The sequence below is a fragment of the Pseudopodoces humilis genome, chromosome 5 (assembly GCF_049639895.1).
Source record: "Pseudopodoces humilis isolate 2021_Gansu_Grassland_sample_001 chromosome 5, ASM4963989v1, whole genome shotgun sequence".
In the NCBI taxonomy this organism is placed as follows: Eukaryota; Metazoa; Chordata; class Aves; order Passeriformes; family Paridae; genus Pseudopodoces; species Pseudopodoces humilis.
The window spans coordinates 38,137,495-38,162,697 of NC_142204.1; the positions used below are offsets into that span (position 1 = coordinate 38,137,495).

The following is a 25,203-nucleotide window of genomic DNA, read 5'->3' on the forward strand; positions in this document are numbered from 1 at the left end:
ACAGTAACTGTAAACATAGATATGTGTACATTCCTTCTGTTACACGTCTTGTGATGGACATCTCTCACGGCCAGTGTGGTTGGGAAGGTGTTATCCTGACCATCCAATCCCTGGCTGTGGTCAGAAACCTGGGAGAAGAAATAAAGCCTTCTTCCTTTCACCACACCCCGAGCTGTGTTCGTGTGATCTATTCATCGCCAGCAGCAACATCCAGGGATATCTGAAATTTGCAAGAGTTGTAGTAACTAGCCTGGAGGAGAAGAGGAAGATGAATGGAGATGTCTCTCCCATGGATTGGGTCTCCGAGGAGAAAAGGTAAAAGATAGAGTTATGAATAGTTTCCAATAGATGTCTCACAAATTCCAAAGATGACAGCAGTGCTGAGTACAAATAATATATTAGTTTCATAACCAGAAATTCTGTCATCGTAAGCCACTATTAAAGTACAACATGATGCAACTCAGAAAACAAACACAACACCTCTTAGAGCAAGCAAATCAACATTGTGATCAGTGACTATTAATAATGAATGTTTATAACAGGTTTGTTCTAACATGTTGTAATCCTATTGCTATCTCAACCCTTCGTTGCCCTATGTTGGGCATCAGAAAAAAATAAATAAAGGACTGTCGTGGTTCAACACCAGCCAGCAACTCAGTACCACACAACTGCTCACTCACACCTCCTCCCTCCCTGGTGCAAAGGGGAGGAGAATCAGGAAGAAGATAAAACACATAGATACCAACCTGTATTAACCGAAATAAGAACAGTTAAATTTAGGAAAATATTAACTTTAAAATATGCTAACAATTACAATGATACAGCTATAATGAAAAGGGAGAAAACAAAAAGAAACAACCCACTTCTCCCCAAACCCCCCAGCCAAACTCCCAAGTGATGTACGGTGCAGTTGCTCATCACCCGCTAATGCCCAACCCATCCCTGAGCAGGGATCCCCTTATCCCAACCAGTTAATTGTTCAGCACGACACCATGCAGTCTGGGACATCCATTTGGCCACTTTGGGTCAGCTGCCCTGGCTGACCACAAGAAGCTGAAAAAAGTCTTTGATTTTGTATAAGCATTACTTGGCAACAACCAAAACACCAGTGTGTTAACAACATTATTCTCTTACCACATCCAAAACACACCACCACCTACTGGGAAGTAAATTAGGTAACTAGTACCATCTACTAGGAAGAAAATTAACTCTACCTCAGCCAAAATCAGGACTTCAAAACATTCTGTGAACTTCCTTTGTCTTCTAGAAGAGATCTTAAAGCACTACAATAGATTGGATACATTTCAATAGCAAGATTAACACCATGAGCTGCATTGTTCAAAACTGTACAGTCAAGAAAAGTCAAGCTTTGTCTGAAAACTCTTGTTGGGACAGCAGGAAAGAGTCACAGTACATTCTTTGGAAAACCTGACATAGACCAAGACTGAAGAATGCTTTCAAAGGGGCAGTGGTTCCAAACTCTGCAATTCTGGGTGTGATGCCATCACTTCTAAAGTGATTGAGAGAGGATCAACTAAGAATCCCTCTACTCAGAGGTCAATCTCCACATTTAAAAATATTATTATCACAAAAGTCTTAAGATAGCTGAGGCTATGTGTAAAGACAGCCATGCAGTCTGTGCAGAGGGTTTAATGATGGATGCACGAGAAGTCCTGTATCAGGTGCATACTACAGTACTGTGTCGTCAGAAGCCAAATATACGAGACTCGGATAACGCCAAAGACTGAATTATGGGTAAAAATCTTGATCAGACTGCAAAGAACTTGTTTTTAGAGTGCATCTGTTTGCTTCAGCTGAGAAATGCCAAGGAGGATTCCTTCTTGTGCTTGTGCACCAGCTCAGTGGAGTAGTTTTGACTCTAAGTAGGAAGTCCTGCTTCCATGTTTTCTGGCAGTAAAGCCTCAGTATAATCTGATGGATTGTCTGGAGATTATTGTGGAGTGAGAAAGATGCCACACCATATATAATGTAAGTGGATTTATAATTACATGATAGGAAAATGACCAGTGGAATTCATCTGGGAGGCAAAAAGTAAATTATTTTTGTCTGAAATTAGCACATGAGAAGGTCAGGGTCTGTAAAGTGCCAATGAAAATAAAGCATGTGCTTTTATCAGTTGTTCAGCATAATCCTTCTAGAGTTCTATACTGAGTTATTTATAAAGGCCTTGTGCCAGGGCTTTATCAGATGAACTGAGATCAAAAGTTAGGCTTGATTATTATTTTTGTGTTTCTGCCTCTTTTTCTGTCCAATTCTACTAAGCAGTGCAGAGGCTTTATGTAATGAAAAGCTTTTGTGGAAATGGAGCAATAAAAACTGTTTCAGCCTGGCCTTTACTAGCAGTTAAAGGGGTACAGAACATGCAGGTACAACGCCAGGACCTGAGCTCCCTCTGTGTACTGAACACTGATTCTTGATGTAGTGGAATTCCTAAGTTGTAATATGTAGAAATGGCTGCACAATCATCCATAGAAACCTGGAGTCAAGAAGCCTTGATCCAGTAGCAAAGCACCCACTGGTGAGGCTGGCTACTGGGTCTCATCTAGCACTGGGTTTTGTGTTTCCTAGATTGCAGGCAACTGGACAATGGAGTGGACTGGAAAGTCTCTAAGCAAAGCCAAGAAATACATGTATTTCCTTGGATATACTGCATCCAGTTCTGCTGATAGACTTAAACCTACACCCTGGACTCCTTCTCTCTGAATCATTGGATTTGTGCCAGAAACATTGGTTGTATTAATGCAATTGGGCAAGACATAGACTTAAGCTGAGGGTAATAGTTCAACCTGCTGCTAGCCGGCTCCCTGACATGGTTTGGGCCCATACAGCATCTGTCCCAGTTTTGTTTGGTGAATTAATATGTAAATCAGACACTGTTCCTGAGATGGCTTATGGACAAGACCATTCTGTTTTGGGGGAAAGAGGGATTGGAGTGAGTGTGTGTAGACCTGGATAATGCTTTGTGGGCAGACAATATCCCCAGACAGTTTAATTCACAGTACAGAAGTAGCCACTGTGTCTAGAGGCAGGTGGCACGTTGTGTGCTAGGACTCTGGAGCCAGAGTAGCTCAAAGAACCAAGCACACTGACTGAAGCCTCCTGGCTTTTTGCTGGATGAAACTGGGATCCTGGAAGTGTCGAGTGCCCAAAATGAAGGAGGGATCCTGATGGCTTTTGCTGGAGGCAGCATCTGGGCTGGCACTGAGTTCTCTTTCTGCTGAAGCTGTGCAGTGCAGCTCACATCTCCTCCTCTGAGCTAGCATGTCAACCTTCCCAGGACTGCAGGGATTAAAGAGTGAGTATACGAAGAGTTATACAGGGTGAGAGAGGGGATGCTTTCCTAATAAAATGATTATTTTTCCATAAAGCCTATAGAAACTATGGTGGTGGTGATGGCAATAAGATTCCAACTTGACTGAACAGTCAAATGTGTGCAGATTGAGGTACTTTCTAGGACATTTCTGCTTTTGAGGATGTTTTGATGTTGGTCAAACATCCTTACTGTAATTTGTCCACCTGCACACTTGCTGGGCTGCAAGCATTTAGGTTGTACACATGGGGGAAAAATCAGCTGCAGTATTGACCATCTCCTTGGCTTCACAATTTCTTATGTCCTACCTGCTCTATGATTTTGGAATCGTGAACTGTAACACATCAATAGATTCAGGACATCCCTGTCCTATCTTCAGCCTTCCAAATACTCTGGATTTAAAGCTTACCTTTTTAGATAGCTGAAGAAAACAGGAGCATGTGCCTTTCACAGAATAATAAATACACAGATATGAATAACAGTGTCAATACATTTAGTTTCCTTGATTTCCTGACCATTCTTCTGTATGGACATGGGAGTCCTCTGCACATAATTTCTTAGCTAATGTTTTCCCAGATCTGCTTGGCTGGGGTCTGTTTTCTGTACCTTTGGCTTTCTTGATGTAATTTTCCTCATGCTGCTGCTGAGATCCTTTTCTCTTATAACACTGGAGTCCTTTGATCAGTTTATCAGTTGATCTGTTCTTTGATTATTTCTCTTCTGCAAGTAAAAGGTTTTGCTGTGACTTGCAACCACCTTGCTGGTCAAGGATGCTCTGTTTCAGACTGGAAAACCATTGAAGCCAAAGGGCTTCTGTTGCCAGCCTTTTGTCCATCTCCACCACCACCAAGGCAGGAGAGGCTGGAAATGTGCCTTCTGCCAGAATTCCTCAAATTTGCATGGGGATTTTTCTCAAACTGTCCCTCTGAGCCTTTCAGAAAAGGGAGGACTTGCTGAACCAGAAACTGAAACTGGGGCACACTTGGGCACATGGTGGCACTAAGTGCCTGGCAAAATAAGGCTGACTTTCTCCATCCAGCCCTGACTGCCTGCAACCTCAGAGCAGGAAGAGGCAAAAGGCTGAGAACTGCAGAGCAAAACATAAGTAAGAGATCTAAGCTTCCAATAGGATGTCTGGGAACACTCTCTTAGCAAGTGTCTTCTTCTGTCATCTGTCCTGAAAATTCTGCTTCTGGTCATATTACACCCTCAAATCCCTTGAGGCAAACTTTTCCTGGAGTATTTTCTCATGTCTCCCTTGCAAATAAAGCCAGGGCACATTTCTGCTGCCTTATTAAAAGATCTATGACATTTATTGAAAATCTCACTCACATTTAAAACATACATTATTTTTAAAAGTTGATGGCTTACTTTTTAGTCTGGATCCTTCTTCTGAATCTTTTAATGACTGGTTAACATCACATTGGCAGCCTAAACTTCTGAGCCATAAAACGTGAAACTTTAAAATTTTTTCCGTATGACAGAGGTATTTGGGATAGAAAATCTGAATGACACGAAAGGAGAAATTTGCCAGGGAGCTGTAAGGCGGAAACAGAGCTGAACAATCTTTTTCTAATTATCGTAATAAGAGTGCCATTATCAGAAATGCTCTGTGCTCTATTGGGAAAGAGAGCTATGTTAATAGGAAACAAAGACATTTGATCCTTCATAGATCAAAGCACTTTTAAGGTGCTGCTGTCATTATGAAAGGCTCTTGGTGTAAGAATGGTACTTAGTGGACAATAGCTCTATTGTTTGTCATTTATTTAAAAAGAAAATAAAAATCTGACCTAATATTTTATTTATGAGGGCCCAGATTTGTTGAGAAATGTTTGACTCTACCACAAAGCAACAGTTTTTAGGATTATGCTGTAGTTCTCTGCCTTCAAACATGAGAAATTCCACTGTGCAAATAGGAATATTTGCTATGGGAATAAACACTTGCTGAAGTCCACTGAAGTGAAGAAGGCCCTTGAAAAGCTTCTGAATTCTACACTGCAAAGGTCTGTGGGCTTTTTTACCCATTTTCCTCCTTCCTCTTTATGCTCACTTGCGTTAGGCTAGGCTTTTTCTTTTTGTGTTTTTGCAATGCTTAGAGCAGTCAGCTTCTGGTCTGAGACAGAAGCTCCAAACTGATCTCCTAACACATCTCTATAAAAGTAGAGAGAAATTGATACTGTTCACCTATGGCTCACGAAATGGATTTCTTACTGTTGTTAAATCCTCTGGGGAGTGGGGGGAAATTGCTTAAAGACCGGGAAAGCCCTACGTACACCCAAAGTCAACACACGCCCACAGCCTTATGTAAAGAACAGTGTCAAGAGAGTGGGATAAAGAGAGAAAATTTTTTCAAGGGAAAGACAATCAGTTTTTGCAGGTAGAAAAGCAGTATTCAGGGCAGAAACTAAATTATAAATACTGATATTTTACTTTGACCTCTATTTAATTTCTGTCCAAGCTAGTATTACCTATTCCTATTAAGGTGGAGTGAATAGAAGTGTAAAGCTATTTGAATTTTGAATAGTCTGTCAGTTCTTAACACTTGATGAACCCAATAAAACACAATTTTTTTGTTTTTTTGGTTTTCTACCATTTCTGTAATACCAGTAAAAGGTATAGTACAATCCTCCCCTGTGTCTAGCACATGGGGCCATACACAGTTTGCCCACTGTCATTTTGGTTTCTCTTTGCTGCTTTTTTGAATGAGAAACTTGATGACTGAGATTTTAAAAATGCTTTTGCTCAAACATCTTCAAAGCTTGTCTTTTTCTTGTTTTTCTTCCACAAAAAGAAACTCAATTATCTATACAACCTCTCTGTATTTGCTCTCTTAGAAATGGGTAAACTTTTGTTAAATGCTTTGTCCAGAGCAAGGAGGGCTCATGACTTTCAGTTCCAAAAAGTGGCTTTTTTCAGGAAGCCACGGAGGCTGCTTTCACTTCCAGAGATGGCATTTCCTGAGGCAGATGTTTTGGCACCAGTCACTGCACAGACAAAATCTTCCTACTGGAGAGCCTGGTCTGGAAAACTGAGGCACTTTCTCTGAAGAAAACCCCAAAATAATATTTTTCTCATATGCTGTCTCTATTTTTTCTAAGGTAATTGCACAAACGTTCTGGCCTATGGTGATCCCACAGAGTTTTCAGTCTGCTCTGACTTCACCTCCCTGCCAAGTGAATTTTTCTCTAACAGAGTACACTGACTGCCTGTCTGTGATAATGAACATATGCCAAACTCTGCTGTCAGTGTTCCTAGCTTCCATCCTGTGTGCTTTATTGCCTTATTTCAGCTCAGCAAGAATGTCATTGTCTCTTAGAGGCATATTCTTCAACATCTTAGGACTTGGTGTCTTTAGCTCTCCAAGTCCTCCAGAATAGGATGGAGAAGGCCTCTTGGCTGACCAGGTTGAGCAGGACTGGGTATCCAGGGGAGCAGAGGCTTTTCCAGAGTATGTCCTGTTGTCCAAACCTACCAAAAAACCCAGAAAAAACACACAGACCCCAGCAAACCCCCCCTAACAAAAAACCATGGGAAATTCCAACAATTTGGAGGATTATATGTATACTAGGACAAATATATATCAAATAAAGAAAATCTCCTCATACTTTGCATTCACAGTAAGGCATTCAGTTATGTCAGGAAACTGTTTTCCCACTTCATGCATTAAAATGTTATGCTGCAACCCACTCCACAGGTTTAGGGGAATACTGTTTGATTCATTCTGGATGGTGCGCATGAGAAATAGCAAAATTCTCAGAAGGCTCAGTAACAAGCATTTGCTTGAAAGCTTTAGAACATTAAGGCACACTAAGGTACTTGTCACATTTTAAAACCAAATCCAGACAAAGTAATGAACATCACAAACTTTAGCTTCGCAAACTTAAATGTAGCCACCTTTAACTTATCCAGACATAGCAAAGCACTTACTAGAAGTTTTTAGTCTGGCTTACAATATATTTTGAGAAGAGGAAGTTAGAATAAGAAAGAGAGAGAAACAGAAAGTGGAGAGAAAGAAAAAAGAGGGAGAAAGGTATACAGTCACCATCCTTGGATGCAGCGGTGAGACTTGATTGTTGCCATTTAGATGTCTGTTGGTCAAAGTGATGGTGGCAGTTGATCTGCCGGGGTGGAGGAAGCCCAAGAAACACAAAATCCAGTGTGTTAATATATGCTCAGGCTCAGTGGGAACACCCAGGTACCTCCTCTGATGGGGCAGTTTCACACTGATGCGACACTGTGGATCACGTGGCACCTCAGGGATCTTTGATGGTTTATGACACCTTCTAAGACATGACAGCTGCCTCCCACATCAGCACAGTTGGGCCAATTTACCCTATTGCAGGGATGAACCTTCAGACCTACATGTGAATGTCCCAGTATCCCCCACAGAGGGAAGTTTTACACCTGAGCCAGTTACGAAACGTAGGACCCTGGCATGATAAAAAGCACTATCCCATCTCCCAGGACCTGCTTCTTACAAGCCTCTTCCCTTATCTGGCTCAAACCCCTGCTTGTAACCTCTGGTGGAGGGTGTGCACCCCATCTGCACCTGGGCTGTTTCTCTGCATGTTGTGGTCAGCAAAACACCCGCTGGTTTTGTGAATGGCCAACTGTTTGAGCCACTTGAACTTTTTCAGCGTCTCACACCGAAGCATCGATTTCATACTCTAGCCTTCATTCTCTGGCCATACAAAGCTCTCTGGAGTTTATTTGCATAGTCAACCAATAAAGAGATCTAGAAGGACTTCCCAGAAGGCTGTGGTACCTCCTATGGGAGATGAAACACCTGTTTTGAGTAGAACAATCTTCCCTATTACATTTTTCTTAGAAGGCTGGGAGTACTCCTTCTGCCAGGAATAGCTTTGTTCATAAATGGGAAATGTTGATAGTAACTGCAGTGACCTCTATGGATAGTCCTGAGAAGCTGTTCTTATGTATGGAACCAAACTAATAACTGCAGACACCTGTCAAAACAGTGATTGCATAAAGAGAATGACACCAGATGCAGAAGGAGATGTTTGAAACTTCCTTCAAGAATCAGTTTTAGAGTCCTGAGACCTTCGAGGCTGGCTGCAGAAGACTCTGGTATGTGCATGCATAAAACTTAGTGGAAGTATTTAGATTCACAGATAGACAGTTTTCCTCTTGTAAACAAAGCATATTTTTTACTTCACAAGTGGAAGTGTTGCCACCTGTGAAAAAATTAAATGGGGATTTTGAGTGGACTCTTTGTCTGTGACTAAGTTTTTTAGAAACCCTGGCTATGGGCCAGCTCTCAAGAGGAATATTCTTAATGTTTGTTTTTTCTTATGACTGAGATTGGATCTTTTCATAATTTTGACAATGCCACAACAAATTGTTTTATGGAGAGAACATACTCATGTTAACTGTGTCTCCAGAGCCACTGGAGCACAAGTCTGTGATTCATTATGTGAAGAAGATGTTCCTAATGTTGATACTGCCTTTTATTTGCCAGGGTTAGGTATAACACATGGAATCTCTTCTGCTTTATATGTTAGCATGGATAAATTTGATTTTCCCTTAAAATTTCTAATCACAAGTAGCTGAGATTCTGTTCAAGCAAAGACATATAGAGTTCAATCAGTTTTGCAGGCTTAGCTTCACAATATTTTTCACAATTATTTTTCACAATAACATTGTTGCAGAATGACAGACTTGTCCCTTGTTTGGCACATGTTAATGAAGGAGAACATGAGGTGCTTCCCTTGCTGGTGTAAGCACTACAGCTCTCCTGGAGTTTGAGAGCTGTCCTCTGCAGCACCTGAGTATCTGCACAATTACTGTGCTTCATGGATCTGTAAATAATTTTCTGACACTGTTGCTGCTGCTGTAGTGATACTACTTATGTTTTTATACTGTTAGCTTTTTGTATCCATGTTCTTACTCTTCTGTCTCTACTATCTTGTTTTTCAGTGTTTTCCAAAGGAAAACATTACTTTTGCTACATTTTTAATTATTTGAGCCCTTCTTAAGTGATTGCTCAACTAAATTTTCATCACCTTACCTTTCATATAGCAACCTAAACTATGACAGAGAAATGTCTGATTATGATATTTTTATGACAGTGTTTAATGGAAGAGTCAGAGGAAATAACTGGTGCCCCTGATAAGCTGAAATTCCTATTAGAGATGATTTGGATAGGAGATAGTTTGATACTTTATATGATAGCAGCTTTCTCACTGGCTAGTATTCAAAGATCACTGTTCTCCAGTACACATAGGTCACAGAGATAGGAGGCAAATATGGAGCAGCAGCAACAGCAAGGCCTGCACAAGTGGCTGGTCTCCATTTGAGATCAATTATGATCACCAGATTAGTCAGGGATGTTCTCCCCTCTTTTAGGGGCAGAGACTGAAACTGCATGCCCACCTGGTACAGCACTGCTTACGTGGTGGCACTCCCTGTGCTCTGCTAGTGTCTGCTATGGCTTGGCCTTTATCCATTATTTTATAGGTGATCCCATCTTCTTTATGGCTTTCACTGTATCTCTGACTAGCTCTTTTTCCTTGGCTATCTGCAACTTCTCTAAGAACTGAGTTCCCAAATAAAACTCAATAATGTATCTAGTGAGTCAGAGTAGTGGCATGCTCTGTTTGGTCTCCCTAAATAACCCTGTGCATGATCCTGCAGTAAACTCTCTTTCAGTTGTTACTGTAGAGAACACCACATCTGTGGTGTGAGTGCTTTCAGAGAGAAGTCCCTGGTGCATGTGTGCTAGCACGTTGCCCAGAACACTGAAGTTGTGACTTCAGGCATGACTGCTCACTATTTGGTACGTGAATTAGTAAAAGTCTTTCTTCCACATATAAGGATGTATAACCTTGTGTCTGTATTTCCCCTCTGCACTGAGGCTTTCACCAGCCAGCTCATTCCTCCTTTGTAGGTATTCTCTTTTCCTTCATTACTCAACTTGTACTATCTTCCTCCTAAAATAATGCAATTTCATTCTTCTTCCTTATGGTTCCTGGCTCTAATATTGCTTACACTGTCTGGTGCACACCTGCATGTGAAATCATCTTTACTTGCTTGTTTTCTCACCATTTCAATGTCCTTAGCCATCACAACACTTCCATCTTTTTGTATCCACTCTGAGCTCCCCATTCTTCACAAAACTCCATCATGCTTCTTAATATCTCATAAAACTCCACCCATTTGCATCCTATCTCTTGAAGGCCTCTTTCCTCCCTGAGTTATGCACTCCCTTATGCTCTTTGTCACACTTCTGTTTTTTTGCTTCTAAAGATAATTAATGACTTTCTTATTCCCATTCTCTTCTGCTCCTGTCCTATCCCAGTAAGACTATTCTAAAACTCACCCAACAAACTTCTTCTGCAAAGGCCCTTCTGGCTGAAATGACCTTCCCCAAAGCAGCCTCATCTATCCTAGGAACCTGCATGCTCTTCTAAAATCCATTTAAATACAGGACAATTCTACTTTCTTTTTTAAAAATCTTTGTAATTCATTACTTGCCATATGAATTCCTGACTAAACAATCGCTTTCTGAGAATTTTTGCTTCATTGGTATTTTACCTCTTTCTTTCAAGTACTTCATATAAATTTTTATGGCACACAACCTGTAACTTATATTTTGTCAAGAATTACACACATTTAGGGAGGTTAGTGTAAGTATTACAATAACTTGGAAAGGATTAATTGAGAGTGCACACCATTTTGTGAAGTGTTAGGTCATGATTGATTAAATGCTCTTTACTGTGTAGTCACATTTTATTACAACTTACATATGTTCTGAACACTGATAGAAAAGAAAGCATGTCACCTATTTACAATCACTACACATTTACATTATATTATTTACAGATAATGCATCTAGTAACATATATGAGCAGAAAATATAGCAAATATCAATATGAAACTGTACAAGGCTTAATCTCATGTCCTTTACTGTAGCTGCATTTCACTGTAATAATAAATACAGTTCTATATTTACACATTTTACTTTAAAAATCTAATAAATGAATTTTAACAATTTCAAGTTAAAAATATCTGATCAAAATATTTCAAACATGCTTATAAAAATAAGACACAAAGCCTTTAGGACCTTCTGCAAGCTAAAAAAGTTCTGATAAAAGAAGCTTAAACTAGTCTTTAGAATTATAACATCATTTTGCTTCTCAAATTTCTTTACAGACTTCTTAAATATAGCAAGCTGAAAGGAACCTCACTGACATTAAGCAGAGCAGCACAGATGGACCCCAGTTAAATTAAAGCTAAGTAAACATGGTAATAGGTATTGTGCAATGGTTGACTGATCCTCTGTTTAATCCAAACTGGTTTCAGGCATCGTTTCTGCAGCTGTGTGCTGCACTGCTTCAAAAGCCACAACAGATAAAGGATTAAGATAAGTACTCAGCTGACTTTATCATACATAATTTCAGAACTGATTCATTTTTTTTCCCTGAAGGATGAACATGTCAGCCAAAGTCAACTGATGCCATCTGTAACTGCAAAACTAAAAAAAATGCCAGTGTGAATGGACAAGAAAATTAAGGCATATGCATTATTGGCAGCAAATTCTTCATTGTGAAAATCCATCCTTGGAGTCCCAGGAAGTTTTATGTACAGGAACAGATGAACAACAGAGATCATCTGTAATGGATTACCTTAATTGCTGGGCCTAGCCTAATCTTCCTAATGTTAAAAAATTAGTCTCATTCACCTGGAGGTTGAGTGGCCATTAACTGGGCTATTAAATGTTACTCCTCAGGGAGCTCTTTTTAACAACAACAAAAATAGGTAAATTTGTGCATTTTTCTGTCTTGAATAATCAGCTTACTTAAGTAAAAGGTGCCAACTCTGAGGAAAGAATACTGGAATATCCCCTGATGGCTTGGACGAGGTCAAAGAATTATACTCTAGGTGGCTCTGTTTGAGATATCTTAACAGTAGACTTGGCAAGGACCTGAAGTCTCTTCTTTTAACTAGGATGCTTCTGATGTGTAAACATACATGCCTTTATTCAGCAAAGTATTAACAGATTTAAAGTCAGAGACCTCTGTTAACCTAATCAAGTCTTTTCCTAAACTAAAGCCATCAGAAGTCCCTGCCTTTCATCAGCTGCTCCAGTATCTTTTTTGGCAATATATCCAATATGAATTTAAGGATTTTTGGTGACAATAATTTCACTAGCTAATGACCATCTCTATCAACAATTTTCACCTTTATTTCTATGCTGCATATCCCTAATGCCGATTTCCAGTTGACTATACCAGATTTTTCTCCTCTCAGATGAGTAGTCCTCTGCCTTCAAACTACTGTATCCCAGAAAAAGCTACTTATAAACTCTGATTAAATCACTTATTTCTTAAGTTCTTTTAAATTTATGATATTCATATTCTTTCCAATTTCACAATGTTCTTTACAACATGTGAATGCAGTAAGTGTTTGAAATATCCTGGGAGTGCTTGCATCAGTGCTAAGAACACAATTACACAACCTCTTCAATCCTACTTGGTATTGCCTTGGCTAAGAATATCGGTAATCCTTATCCAAGAGGACACAGTGACCTGTAAATCTTCAACTGACTAGTGAATATGAATTAGCAGCTTTCTAAAACCACTGTTTCATGAGACAGAGACCATATCATGAGCAGGATTACAGTTTTTGTTCCTAGACAAATTACCTTAAATGAGTATTTCTGTCTGAGTGCCCTTGGTGTCCTTTAATAGTTCTCAGCATGCCATTTTTTTATATTGATGACTTTCCATGTAGTATTTTCCACCTTCAAATTAAATGAGTCATCTGCCAATTTTATCATCAGTAATTCTGGGAGTAATTCTACTGGCATGAAAGCAATTCAGGACCCAATTGTACAGAACCTCATTAGAAAAAAATCCATGTGACAATGCCTTGCCATTTACAATTACATTTTAAATGCTTAACAGGATTTTGATTATCTTCTTTCACATCATGTTAATTTTCTAGCTTTTGCTGACAATTAAAATTAAAATTGTTTTGTCAAGTTAAATGACTTCCAAAGTCCAAACCCAATGCCAGTTAAACCATTTAATCAGCTTTATCAAACATGGAACTTCATCAAAGGGTGTTCTGCAGAAGCCTTTAGGACTTGAGCAGGACTACTCTTCTGTTCTTCATATCTTGCTGAACAAAGGCCACGCACAGATGCTTACAAAAACAATCATGGCACTGAAAAACTATTATTAAATTGCAATAAACAGGAAAAAAATAACCCAACCCCTGAAAACATCAGGTCATACTTTGAAAAAATGTTACAAATTTAATATGCTATTTTGTTCTTGACCAAAACTGGTGCCCTTTCTGAGTAGTGCTACTTTAAATGAGAACAGCTGATACAACTGCACAAACTTCAGCAGCTTTAATTTCCTCTCTTCATCTCAGCATTTCGGGAGCAGGCTGAGCAGGCTCAAGTATTGGATTTTCATCCTGCCGCAAGTTTTGTCGTTGTCTGTTTTCAGAGGTGTGTCATAATAATTTAGAGGCACTTCTCTACACCCATATGCACACATCCACACTTACTTTTGGGATTAAAAAATTTGTAAACAGAGGTATTTTTTGTACTGTTTCTGCAACTAGTGACAGGGAACAAATGCAACTGACGAAATATTGCAGCCTTCTGTCATTTGATAAGAGGGTGGCATTAGTGAACTGCTGGTGGGCATATCATATGATATGCTGGCACTCGTGAAGGTTACCAGTGCCTGTGTTGAGTCACAAGATTGCTTTTCTATGTCTTCTGAATTCACAGAGATCAGACTAGCATGTTTTGATCTCCTCCATATCAAAGTTTGCTTTCGCAGACTTCCCAAATCCTCCTTAAAATGTGGATTGAAAAGTATATAAAGCAGTGGGTTTAAACATGCTGGCAGTGGGACAATCACTAGAAGTATTGACTTAATCACTTCTGGGCTGATAAAAGTGAGGTTCAGTAGGGAGGAAAAAGATAAGAAGGCCACAGGGCAATAAAGAATGCAATTAGTAAAAAGTAGCAAGGCTATATGTTTGACCATAGAGCAATCCCAAATGTTGTCTAGCTCTCCCTTTTCTAAACTACAGTAGAGCTTTGTATAAGCAACAGTCATTACCAGAAAGCAAAGGGAGTTCAGCAATACCAGGGCTACCATGTAGCCCATAGCAGTGGACTCTCCAAACGGGAGCGGCAAACAAAGTGGAGAAGCTCCATACTCACTTCCAGTGAGAAGGGGAATCACTGCAATGATTAGTGCCAACATAAAGCAAAAAGAAGTGGCAATTTTTATGCTAGCAATGGAGGATTTTGTTTCAAACTTTGCAGCATGCTTTACAGAGAACGCACGTTCAAGTGCAGCTAGGGTAAGGAGTAATATAGAAGCCTCTGAAGCAAAAATTGAGAGAAGACCAGTTATTTGGCAACCAATTCCACTTTCCCATTGTGCTCCATACTGAGCAAAGCTACCAAAAGTGGATGCATCCACACTAGCCAGTACTCCACTGGCCAGACCCATCAGAGCATTTACAATGGCTATTAAACCAATCAAAAGTTTTATGGAGGACATATACAATGGAGATCTGAAAACTGTAGCGGACACCAGTGCATTGCAAACAAAGGTCAAACCCACTATGGTCCACACTCCAATTCTGATCAGCCAGCTACCAAACAGATGGTCACATGGTTTGAAGGGACCTGAAATGCCAAAATAAAAAGGGTAAGGGAAGCCCATGTAAACAAAAAAACACAAACCCTTGTGCTTTCTAAGACACTAAAGCTCATGCTTCTCGCATATTCTCAGCACAGCCAAAGAGTGAATTTTAGTCTAAAAAGGGAGCTGGAAATTTGGTCTTTCTTTGGAGTAATCTGTAACATGCTGCTAAATGTGTGATGCATTTTGCATTAGTGGTGCACATGAGTTTTTGTCCTTGATCATGAGTAGTCTATGGGTTTATTTTCATGCCTGGCAGTACTACTGCAATGTGAATGTCAACTCTTGTAGTTTCAAGAAATGCTGTGATATTTGTCAGTATGCGAAAAAAGCTGGAAATGTTACCTCTCACTAACTTAAAACAGGTTCCTAATGAGTCCTGGTGAAGCATGATGTAATGGATACGGACAGATGTACTTCAGCTACCTTATAACACGTCATTACACAGTCCAAGAAAATTGTGTCTCTCTTTGTGTTTGGGGGTGCTGCCTTTTTGGATCTCCTGTGTCTGAAGTCAGGTCATTATGACTGAAGTTTGCTATACATTCTCATGGAACTGAGCTGCATATGCTGTGCAGTTGAAGCTGAATGCTCTGCAGTCAGAGAAACCTTACATGTCTTGGTACGAGCCAGAAGAGCAAGCCCCTCACAGTGGCCTGTGCTTTGCCATGAAGACATAAACCCTGCAGCTGAAATGACCTCCCTACAACTATGGCCGTTGCCATGAAGTAAACACAAGGAGCTATTGTGCCAGTTTGCAAGTTTTTCTAAGATACTATTTGAAAAATCCAACCTAAAATTTCTCTCAGGTCTGGTAATAACTTACCTTGAAGACAGCAATGTTTTGATGAACTCAGAAATTATATTTAGGCCACTGGAGAATATGTGACAGTCAAATAACTATTCTTTGGCTTCCTGCCTTTTCTATTCCTCTTTATATAACCTAAAGAAATTTACTTTAAGTTGCTGTTGCAAACAAGAATCATGGCTTAAAATGAATGCTGAAGTACAAGCAGTCACTTGGGTTTTTTTTGTTCATGTTTCACAATGAAACAACGGCTAGTGAATCAAACATACAAAACTTATGACCATGGCTGGCTACATTCTACAAAGAAAATGACAGTGCTGTGTGTCCTTTCTGAGGGACTGCAAATATCAATGCAGTAGTGTCTGGTATTTCCCAGACACAGAACTAAATTGTGTATTGTTCAAGTTGTTCACGTATAAAATAACTCTGTGACATTCAGAAGAATTACTTTAGCTTTGCAAAAGACTGAGAGAGAAAACATTCTGCTACCTTTATCATCTGTATCTTAGTCGAAGAGTCTTTCCTCTCTCACTTTATTGACTGGGTATCAATTCTGGTGAAAAGGGGCCCAGAGTAAGTATCTGCTTGGTGACTGGGCAAAACTTTTGCTACACTCATGGAAGAATATAGTGGCTGAATAGTTTCCTGGAATTCAATGCAAAACTGTATTATTGTGCAGTGTATTTGTATAAGACTCATAAAATTACTGTACATCATGTTGCTAGTGTCTAGTATCTGATTCAGTTTGTTCTGCATCTTGAATATCTACTAACACTGTCCTTGAATTCCTATCTGTCTGGCAGTTTCATACCTGGAGAAGGTGAGCATTGCACTGAATGATGAGATTTCAAATCTTCTTCAAAGTCAAGGAAAAAATCCTCAAAATCACGTTCATCTATTGGGGAGAAAAAACCCATAATTGTTACTGCAATTTTCAGGAAAATATTTTAGTAAAAGTTGCAAAAATGCCTATAGTATTTAAGGCCTGGTCTCGTCCCTCTGCCTGCTGAACCGTAAGCAGAAGCAGACATATGCCTACTTGGTTTTGAATTACTGTACTCAGGATTACTTTAAAAGTTGGCATCTTTACTTCTCTGAAAACAGTCAGATTACTGTTTTCAAAAAAGTCAAAAGTCAAAAACTTACAGGTACATTCTCTATTGCCTGATTTGTAGTGTGATGACTGCCTAGGAAGGAGTTTAAAATATGAATTTTGCTGTTGTGCCATACTACTAAGAATTAATCAAGTTTTCTGTGTTTCTGATGTCATCACTAGCAAATATTCTTGGCTCTATTCTTGCTGAACTCTGAGACCCACTGGTTTGCAGGAGCAGGGATAGCACAGAAAGCAATAGGGTGGTGTAAATGTATGCGTACACCTATGTAACAGATCAAGTAACAGACCTAGATCTGAAGGGGAAGCAAATGCAGTAGTCTCATGTCCTGGAGAACAAATGAACTCTCTGGCAACCCTGTTTATGTGCACAGACTGGGGATCTGGAGAGCAGCCCCACAGAAAGGGACCTGGGGGTTCTGGTCCATGGCAAGTTGAACAGGAGCCAGCAGTGCCCTGGCAGCCAGGAGGGCCAACCCTGTCCTGGGGGGCATCAGGCACAGCATGGCCAGCTGGGCAAGGGAGGGGATTGTCCTGCTCTGCTTTGAGCTGGGGCAGCCTCTCCTCAAGTGCTGGGGGTACTTTGGGTGCCACAATGTAAGAAAGAGATAAAGCTAAAGATATTAGAGAGCTTCTAAAGGAGGGCCACGAGGATGGTAAAGGGCCTTGAGGGGATGCTGTATGAGAAGCTGAGGTTACTTGGTTTGTTCAGCCTGAAGGAGACTGAGGGGAGACCTTGTTCATCTTCAACATCCTCACAAGGGGAGGCAGAGGGGCAGGTACCAAGCTCTTCCTCTCATGACCAGGGACAGGACTCAAGGAAATTACATGAAGCTGAGTCAGGAGAGGTTTAGGTTGGATATCGAGAAAAGGTTCTTCACCCAGAAGGTGGCTGTCCACTGGAAAAGGCTCCACAGGAAAGCGGTCAGAGCACCAAGCCTGTCAGAGATCAAGAAGTGTTTGGACAATGTTCTCATGCACATGGAGTGATTCTTGGGGCTGCCCTGTGCAGGGTCAGGAGTTGAACTTGGTGATCCTTGTGGGTCCCTTCCAACTCAGCTTATTCAATGATTCTATGAAATATGTGGCATCAAAGGAGCCACATATTTTGGCTATTACTCATCCTGAAGTGTGTGGGTAAGCCTAGGATGTGTTCCATTCTGAGACTGGCAAGAAACTACATCTTTGCTGGCCTGCTCTTAGTGTGGAGTTACATACAAGCTGAACTACCCTGTCTCTCATCTAAAGGGAAGATGTAATTTAACACATTATTATAGCTATTATTTGGATGAAAAGATGAGTGCGTGAGTGAGTGAGATTTTGAATGGCAGACCTAAGATAATAAGGTTGCTAAGCACAGAAATACTTAAATAACATTTTCTTGAGCAAGAGACAGGGAGAGGCCACCTCTGCAACTGTAAAGAGTATTGGACTTATTTATAATCACAGGTTGCTCACAGCCCTCAGGTAGATTTAAAAGCCTGAGATGATGGTTACCTTGAATTTGTAACAGTCCAGCATCCTTTCTATGTAAGTCATCAATGCTGCTATTATCATCTTTGTTCCATTGGCTGGAGATTCTGTAGTGGTTCTCACAAGCTCCGAAGGCACAGCACTGATAGGCATAAGGCATTTCCATGACCCTGCAGAAGAATAAAGCAGCATGCCATGATACTGGTTAAGCACCAGAGTTACTGGATGGTACTGCTCCTATACAGTTAACACAAAGGAAATAGTTTAAACATCCACAACTGAATGTAAAAACATTTCTGGGTAAAAATCAGTCATGATAATACAAAATGAGGATTCACAAATAATACTCCTCATTGGGAATGCAGATGGTTTCTAGGCTAATTTTAGAAAAGGCATACTGAAGTTTTCTTATGTTTTCATAGGAGACATGAAAATGAGAGATCTATGTCTTGCTCTTGAGTAAATGTTACCCAGAGCTGTATTTCTGTTTTTGTTTTTCAATGATTTTGCTGTGTAAATCAATGCTTTCTCCAACAGTTATTTTCTTTACTGTTTCTTTTTAAAAAAAGCACATTTGAAGATCACAACCTGTCTACCAAGCAAAAACAAAACACTTCCCAAATTTAATTTCTCCACTATAGGGAGAACGAGATCTTCTGGAAATCAAGCTTTATTCACTTCTTTCCACATTTAACTCATTTCACAGTAAGATGGGAAAAAGGAAATTGTTTCTTGTGCAGAAGATCAAGAAAGCAGTGTTCTAAACAAAAAGGTGAATGAATCAGGCATTGTGTATGAAACGTCACTGAGAGAAAGGTTTTACTTTATTAATTGTCTTAAAAATGAGAACAGTCATTGCAGGACACAAGAATTCTTAATTCTTTTAAGATAATTTTTATTCCTAACCCATAATGATATATGTCAGTGAGTTCCAATGATTATGAGGGCTGCTGTTGTCAGAAAAATGCACATTTCTGGTACACTGTGAATTTAATTCCTTTAAGGATGTACAAATTCTGGGGGAACACAGAAGAACTACTATCTGAGTTCTATAGACTACTTTTATTCCATAGATATATTTTATGCTTTGGAAGCAGAGCTATTTAATTTGCACAGTTCACCAACAGCCCATAGTAAAACCTAACAACTCACCTTAATTCCAAAAGCCCAATAAACCAAAAAGTTCAAAGATAAATAGGTGATTAGAAGTTATTCTGAATTGACTTGAAAGGAATAAAGCAGAACTAGATCCTCCTATCAGATTACTTTCAACAGGTTAATCATGTAAATTAACATAATGAGCGTAATAAGCAACCTCTAACCCCCTGGGAAATCTGCAGAGAAATCAAGCTGAATCAGGCCCAGTGCCAACAGGACTTAAACCTGTGCACTAGCCAAAAGCTTGGGACAAAGGGGAAAAAACAGAATCTTAAAAAAATTCTGACGTGATTTTTTTAAATTGGTGCATTTGGGATCATTAAGATTCTATAAACTTAAATTTCTGTTAGAAATTAACCACAATAATCAATACAAAATTTTTTGGATACTCAATAAAATTTCAAGATAACCAGTATCTATGGTCAAGCAACCTTAGGCCAGCAGATTTAAATATTTAATTTCTAACTCATTCATCTGCATGCCATCTTTTAACATAAGGTGATTATCTTGATTAAATATTTCTGAACACATTATCCAGAAGCCTTATTATTCTTAAATAAATCATTATTAAATAAATCATTATTAAATCCCATTGATTACTAGACTAACCCATAGCTAATCATCTGGGATAAAAACTATCCCGATCCCCAAGCAGAAATACCCTTTTTCTGGAACAACAGAAAAATAATTATCAGAAGTAACACTGACAGTTCTGTAAGGTGATCCCTGAAACTTGTGGTTTCAGACCTTTGGAAGGACATTGATATAGCTAGGGGAATGAACAGTTAGTGGATATTTTAGGCACAAGAGACTGACAGAAATGTATTCTGTTCTCTGATTATTCAAACAGCTCTATGGCCTGTCATACACTGGAAGCATGGACTTCCCACATTGTACTGGTCCGCTACTTTGATGATGTAGCCAAAAATATCCATGGCTTTTAAATGATATTTAAAGAGTAAGTTTCCCATTTCTTATCCTCTCTGTAGGTATTTCTAGAATCCATTCTTAAATCTGAGCAGTTTATGTTTGTTTCCCCTCCCCAGCCTGTGTTATTAGATATACACAAAATCCTTAAATCAGCAAATGCTGCTTAATCTGTGTGCAAAGACCGACTGCACACAATGGCTGCAACCCAGATCACAGAGGACAAAACATACTTTTTTTGCAAAGCAGGGAAATAAATATTAGATCTTCTTGGTGACAGAGGAATTTTTTTCTCACAAAAGCTACATTTAAGACAAAACAAAAAAGAAAAAGAGAAGGAACTCTCAGGTGTACAGTGCTAGAGGCAGTCCTCTTTATGGCTGGTGCTTATTTGATGTGTGTGATTAGATTTAGACTTTGTCAAATTAAACTCTCTTAGAAACACTGGCTAACTTTATTTTTATATACTCCTTATCTTACTAATGATATCTGTACCCTTGATAATTTTTTTCCCTCTAGCAAGTAATGCCTCTTTTTTCTGTTTTTAGATTAAGCAGCAGAGAACACAAGGTCGTTTTCTCCCTCACAAAGGTGCGGAGTTAATGGTGAACAGGAAGGCACAGTTATGATGAATGGAGCAAAGCACTGAGTTCTTTTTAGCACTGAATCAAAGCATCAGATAAAGATGGAAGGAGTGGCTGGCAGCCTGACTTTGCTTCCTCAAGGCTTGCTGTAATAGGCTGGGCTCAGCTCTGCAGAGTGCACTAGTGCTATTGCTGATGATGGGGAAGGGGATGCTCAACTCTTTGATGTGTCTGTTTTGATGAATTTAAATGAGTAGGAAGTTTTATACAGAAATTTGTCTTTAATGTAATCACTGGCTAGTTACAACAATTGCAAAGGGTGAAATTTCATTTTGTTTTAGACCTCTGTTCAAATTTGGTACTTTGTGCGGTGATCCTGTGTGAAATCCTCATCTCGATTTATTGTACCAATCATGCAGGCTGCAGGTCAGGATTTTACCCTGTTCTCTCCTGACTGGGTATAATTTGTTCTTAACATTAATTAACATTAATTAACATGTTAACTCTAAATATCATATTTTGAATACATTTTTAAAAAGAATTCAGTTAGTTTGACACATCCTTGTTAACAATGTGCCCAGATGAAATACACTGTACTTTCATTTGAGTAATGTACACAATTTTGCTGAAGGGAAATTAATATAGAGTATAATATTAAGAAAAGAATTTAAAAAAAATCTTAGTTATACATAATTTAGTTGAATAATTGATTATTCTAGGACTACTGCAACACCTCTTACGCCTCTAGGTCATGGTAAATGCATCATTACATATTTGTCAGGTGGGAGTAATCAATTTTCTTGTGTTTACTTTTTTTTAAAGAAATTTCAATTATTTTAGAATTGTTAACTACCTCAGCATTTGTGCAAAGCCAGTGAGAGCAGAAAAAGTATGATAGAAGGTCAGTCTCAACCAATCATGATTTTTATGGTACTTGCTCTTTAGCCTCTGAGACCTACCTCAAGATCTCTAATGTAAAAGAGGTTTAAGCCTCTAGTACTTTGAATGATAATGTTATAGTTCCATGCACTTGATGAAGTCACTGCCTAATCTCCTCTGTGACAAACTACCATTTTTGGGTAGACCTTTAAGGCATTGTTTCCTAACCTTGGAGCCATTTTTTTGCAGCTCTTATCTCAGTTTGTATTAGCATGCCATCCCGGAAGTGTCCTAGGGTGGATCCCTCCACTGCTGTACACAGAGCCTTAATCAGCTCTGCACTTCATTCATCATCCCCTTACTGGTAACTCCAAACACTCCAGTCCTTTTTGATAATGCTCACATCTTGAGCTGTCTGCCTGCTAGGACTCTTGGGCCTTTTCCAGTGCAAAAGGCAAATCTAGTGAAAACATAAGGATGGACTCTCTACCTTTGGAGATATTCAAAAGCTGTTTGGATGTGGTCCTGGGCAACGGGCTCCAGGTGCCCCTGCCTGAGCAGCTGGTTAGACAAGACAGCCTAAAAGGTCCCTCTCAACCTCAACCACTCCGTGATTTTGTAATTATGTGCACACTGTTCAGTTGTTTCATATTTTCTGATACCAAACTTTTTACAGTAAAACATGATAAAGTGTATGTTGCACTTGGCATCTTCTAATTAAAATGTAAAATGAAAGGAGAGTAAGGGGAAACTCCCAAATGTCCTGAAGTCAGAAACCCTCTGTGCTGTGGCCCTGAAATTAGTTGATTTGGTTACAGCATGGTGCTAGTAATGCCAAGGTCGTGGGTTCAAGCTCCATACAGGCCATGGTCATCCAGTGACAAGCAGAGCTGCAAATGATCTTTAGAGGACACTTCCTTCCTGTATCACAGAGAACCCACAGAAATCATTAGTATCAATGTGTGTTAGTAATACTGGCAAAGTATTATCTAAATCATAATCAAAAGATTACAGAAAAATCATGTTCAAGCAAAAGAGGTGAAATCTTTTGGTCTCTCAGCAGTATATTCTTCCCTTGTATTTGCTGTGTTCTCATTCCATATAATGGGAGTTCTGTAAGCACAGTCCAGTAGAAGAAGGACATATCACTAGGCTGCCAGCGATATTGTTTTAACAGCTTTTGAAACATATCACCAGGAAGCAGATGTGGCTTGTACTAAGCAAGTACTGGGGTTAATATTTCAAAACCTTCATAGTTTCTTCAGTTGAAAGTGAGCATAATAAAAGAAGTCTATCATTTTTATCATATTTGCTTTAGTTTTAATGGCACAGATCAAAGAGTGACAATACGAAGTAACATGGGTTACACACTGACACACCTTCCATTGCACATGAACACAAATGTGGCTTATTAGTTTTAATGATATACTCACTTGAGTTCTGGAAAATTTTCAGATGTTATCAAACTTTGTAGGGCATGATTTCCTGTTAATTTTAAATGAGTTAAACCATGTAGCCCCGTCACAGGAAAAGAGGACAAAAGGTTGGATGACACATCCCTGCGTAACAGCAAATAAAAATCAGCTTATGGTTTTCATTTTTTTTTTTTTTTCAGTGCTAGAAGTGTCACATTGGAAAAATAGGTTAAACTCAATAGGTTAAACTTAATAGGTTTTAAAAATAGGTCTAACTCAATAAAAGATGACTGTATTAAACAGAGACCCTAGTGAATGCAGCAAAGCTACAGTACTGCTCAGGAGTACTCACCTTTATGTGTAGCAGAAAGCTAACAGTAACAGCTTATAGTCAGTTGGGTCCCTGCTCCCAAATTTTGACTCAAAACATTCATAGTGGCAGTTTCGAGACTAGCAAATGAATGTAAAATCTTCTCCCTAGACTACTTGAATTCAAAGGAGCTGAACAGCTTCCCACAGTTCAAAAGATTCAGTGAGATGCTGCAGGGCATGGCTGCCCTGAAAGCTCCCCAAGGAGTAGGTCAGGTGTGTGGAGAAGGTGTGTGCTTCAGGAAAGGACAGCTGTGGGCTGGAGCAGAGGGAGATGATATTTCCAAGCTGAAGTTTGTCTGAGTGGCTGAGGGAAGACAGAACAGTGCAGATGAACACAGACAGGTAACTTGGGGAAAGTAAAACAGGAGAATGAAAAAGTGGTAAGTGATCAAGGAGATATGGCAAAGCAGTGAAAAAAAGATAGTCTAGAGGTACTGTTTTCTATTTTGATCTCTCTCCCCCATTTATTCAATGAGTCTTTTCAGTCTTCCTCACAATTATCTACTCTGCAATACTTCAAATGGTTAACAGTCAAGGAGGAAGAAGCAGAGTCTGATGCAGTCAAAATGCTTTTATGTCCAGGGCTGAACAAGGAAAGTCTGGACTATACACTCAAATCTAAGGCCTAGACATAAAATAAGCTATGTTGATGGACTGGGCTTCTACCTGTCTGGCTTAGTGTGTGTTTTCTTGCACACAGCACCATTAAATACCAAAGGTGAAATTCAGGTCCTATTGCAATAGTAAAAATGACCACTGACTTGAGTTGGACCAAGGTTAGAGACTACCATTTCAGGAAACACTGGTACACTGTGTTACTGTTTGTGTGTTCAAGGGCTTTTTTCTTTAACCCCCTCTGACTGTTGTATGTCAGATTGTTGTATGTTTTTGTCCAAAGCTACAATTTACTGCTCACATCACAAAGTAGGTAGATTTTGAGAAGGGCTCCAAAAGGGATATTTTAGACAAAACTGTGGGCATTTGTCAGTGCACCATTCAGAGGGCTTTGCACATCAACAGAAATTAATACCTCTCCAAATTAAGGTTAAGCAGCTACCAGATTACCTGTAAGCAAATGTCCAGCATCATATTTTTGAGACAGCCATGCAGCAAGATGACTCAAGAGGAATTTTTTTTCACATCTTCCCCATACAGCCAATGCCTCAGGGATTCATATTAAAAAAGCATTACAGTGACAGTTGGAAGTAGGGAAAAAAATTAGTAAGCATTAAGAAGAGCTTGTGAACAAGGCCTGCAGAACTGGCTGGTAATGTTTTGACCACTAACTGCTCTGGCTGAACTTACTAAAGAAGAAAAACTATTTCATCAAAAGAGGAACAATGAAATAAAGATGCATTCTGGAAAAAGTTTCTTATTTAATTTTTAATCCAATTCCTGAGGCCTGAAACACAACTATCAGGAAATATTTACCACTGCTACAACAGA

The 25,203-nt window shown here is 39.4% G+C and overlaps 1 protein-coding gene across 4 annotated transcripts in view; it reads right to left on the bottom strand.

The window, feature by feature from the left end:
- Window positions 1–11,118: 11,118 nt before the first annotated feature.
- The window catches only part of LGR5 (leucine rich repeat containing G protein-coupled receptor 5), a 90,794-nt gene continuing 76,709 nt past the window's right edge, over window positions 11,119–25,203 (bottom strand). For 3 of the 4 annotated variants that reach the window (XM_088055570.1, XM_088055569.1, XM_005519360.3), the window contains 4 exons: window positions 23,404–23,529; window positions 18,447–18,592; window positions 16,647–16,730; window positions 11,119–15,011 (listed from right to left, as the gene is read on the bottom strand). In XM_088055570.1, the coding sequence (XP_087911696.1) occupies window positions 13,921–15,011; window positions 16,647–16,730; window positions 18,447–18,592; window positions 23,404–23,529 (1,447 nt within the window). In that variant the 3' untranslated portion in view covers window positions 11,119–13,920. The remainder of the gene's footprint in view (window positions 15,012–16,646; window positions 16,731–18,446; window positions 18,593–23,403; window positions 23,530–25,203) is intronic. The other variant, XM_088055568.1, reaches the window with a different exon arrangement.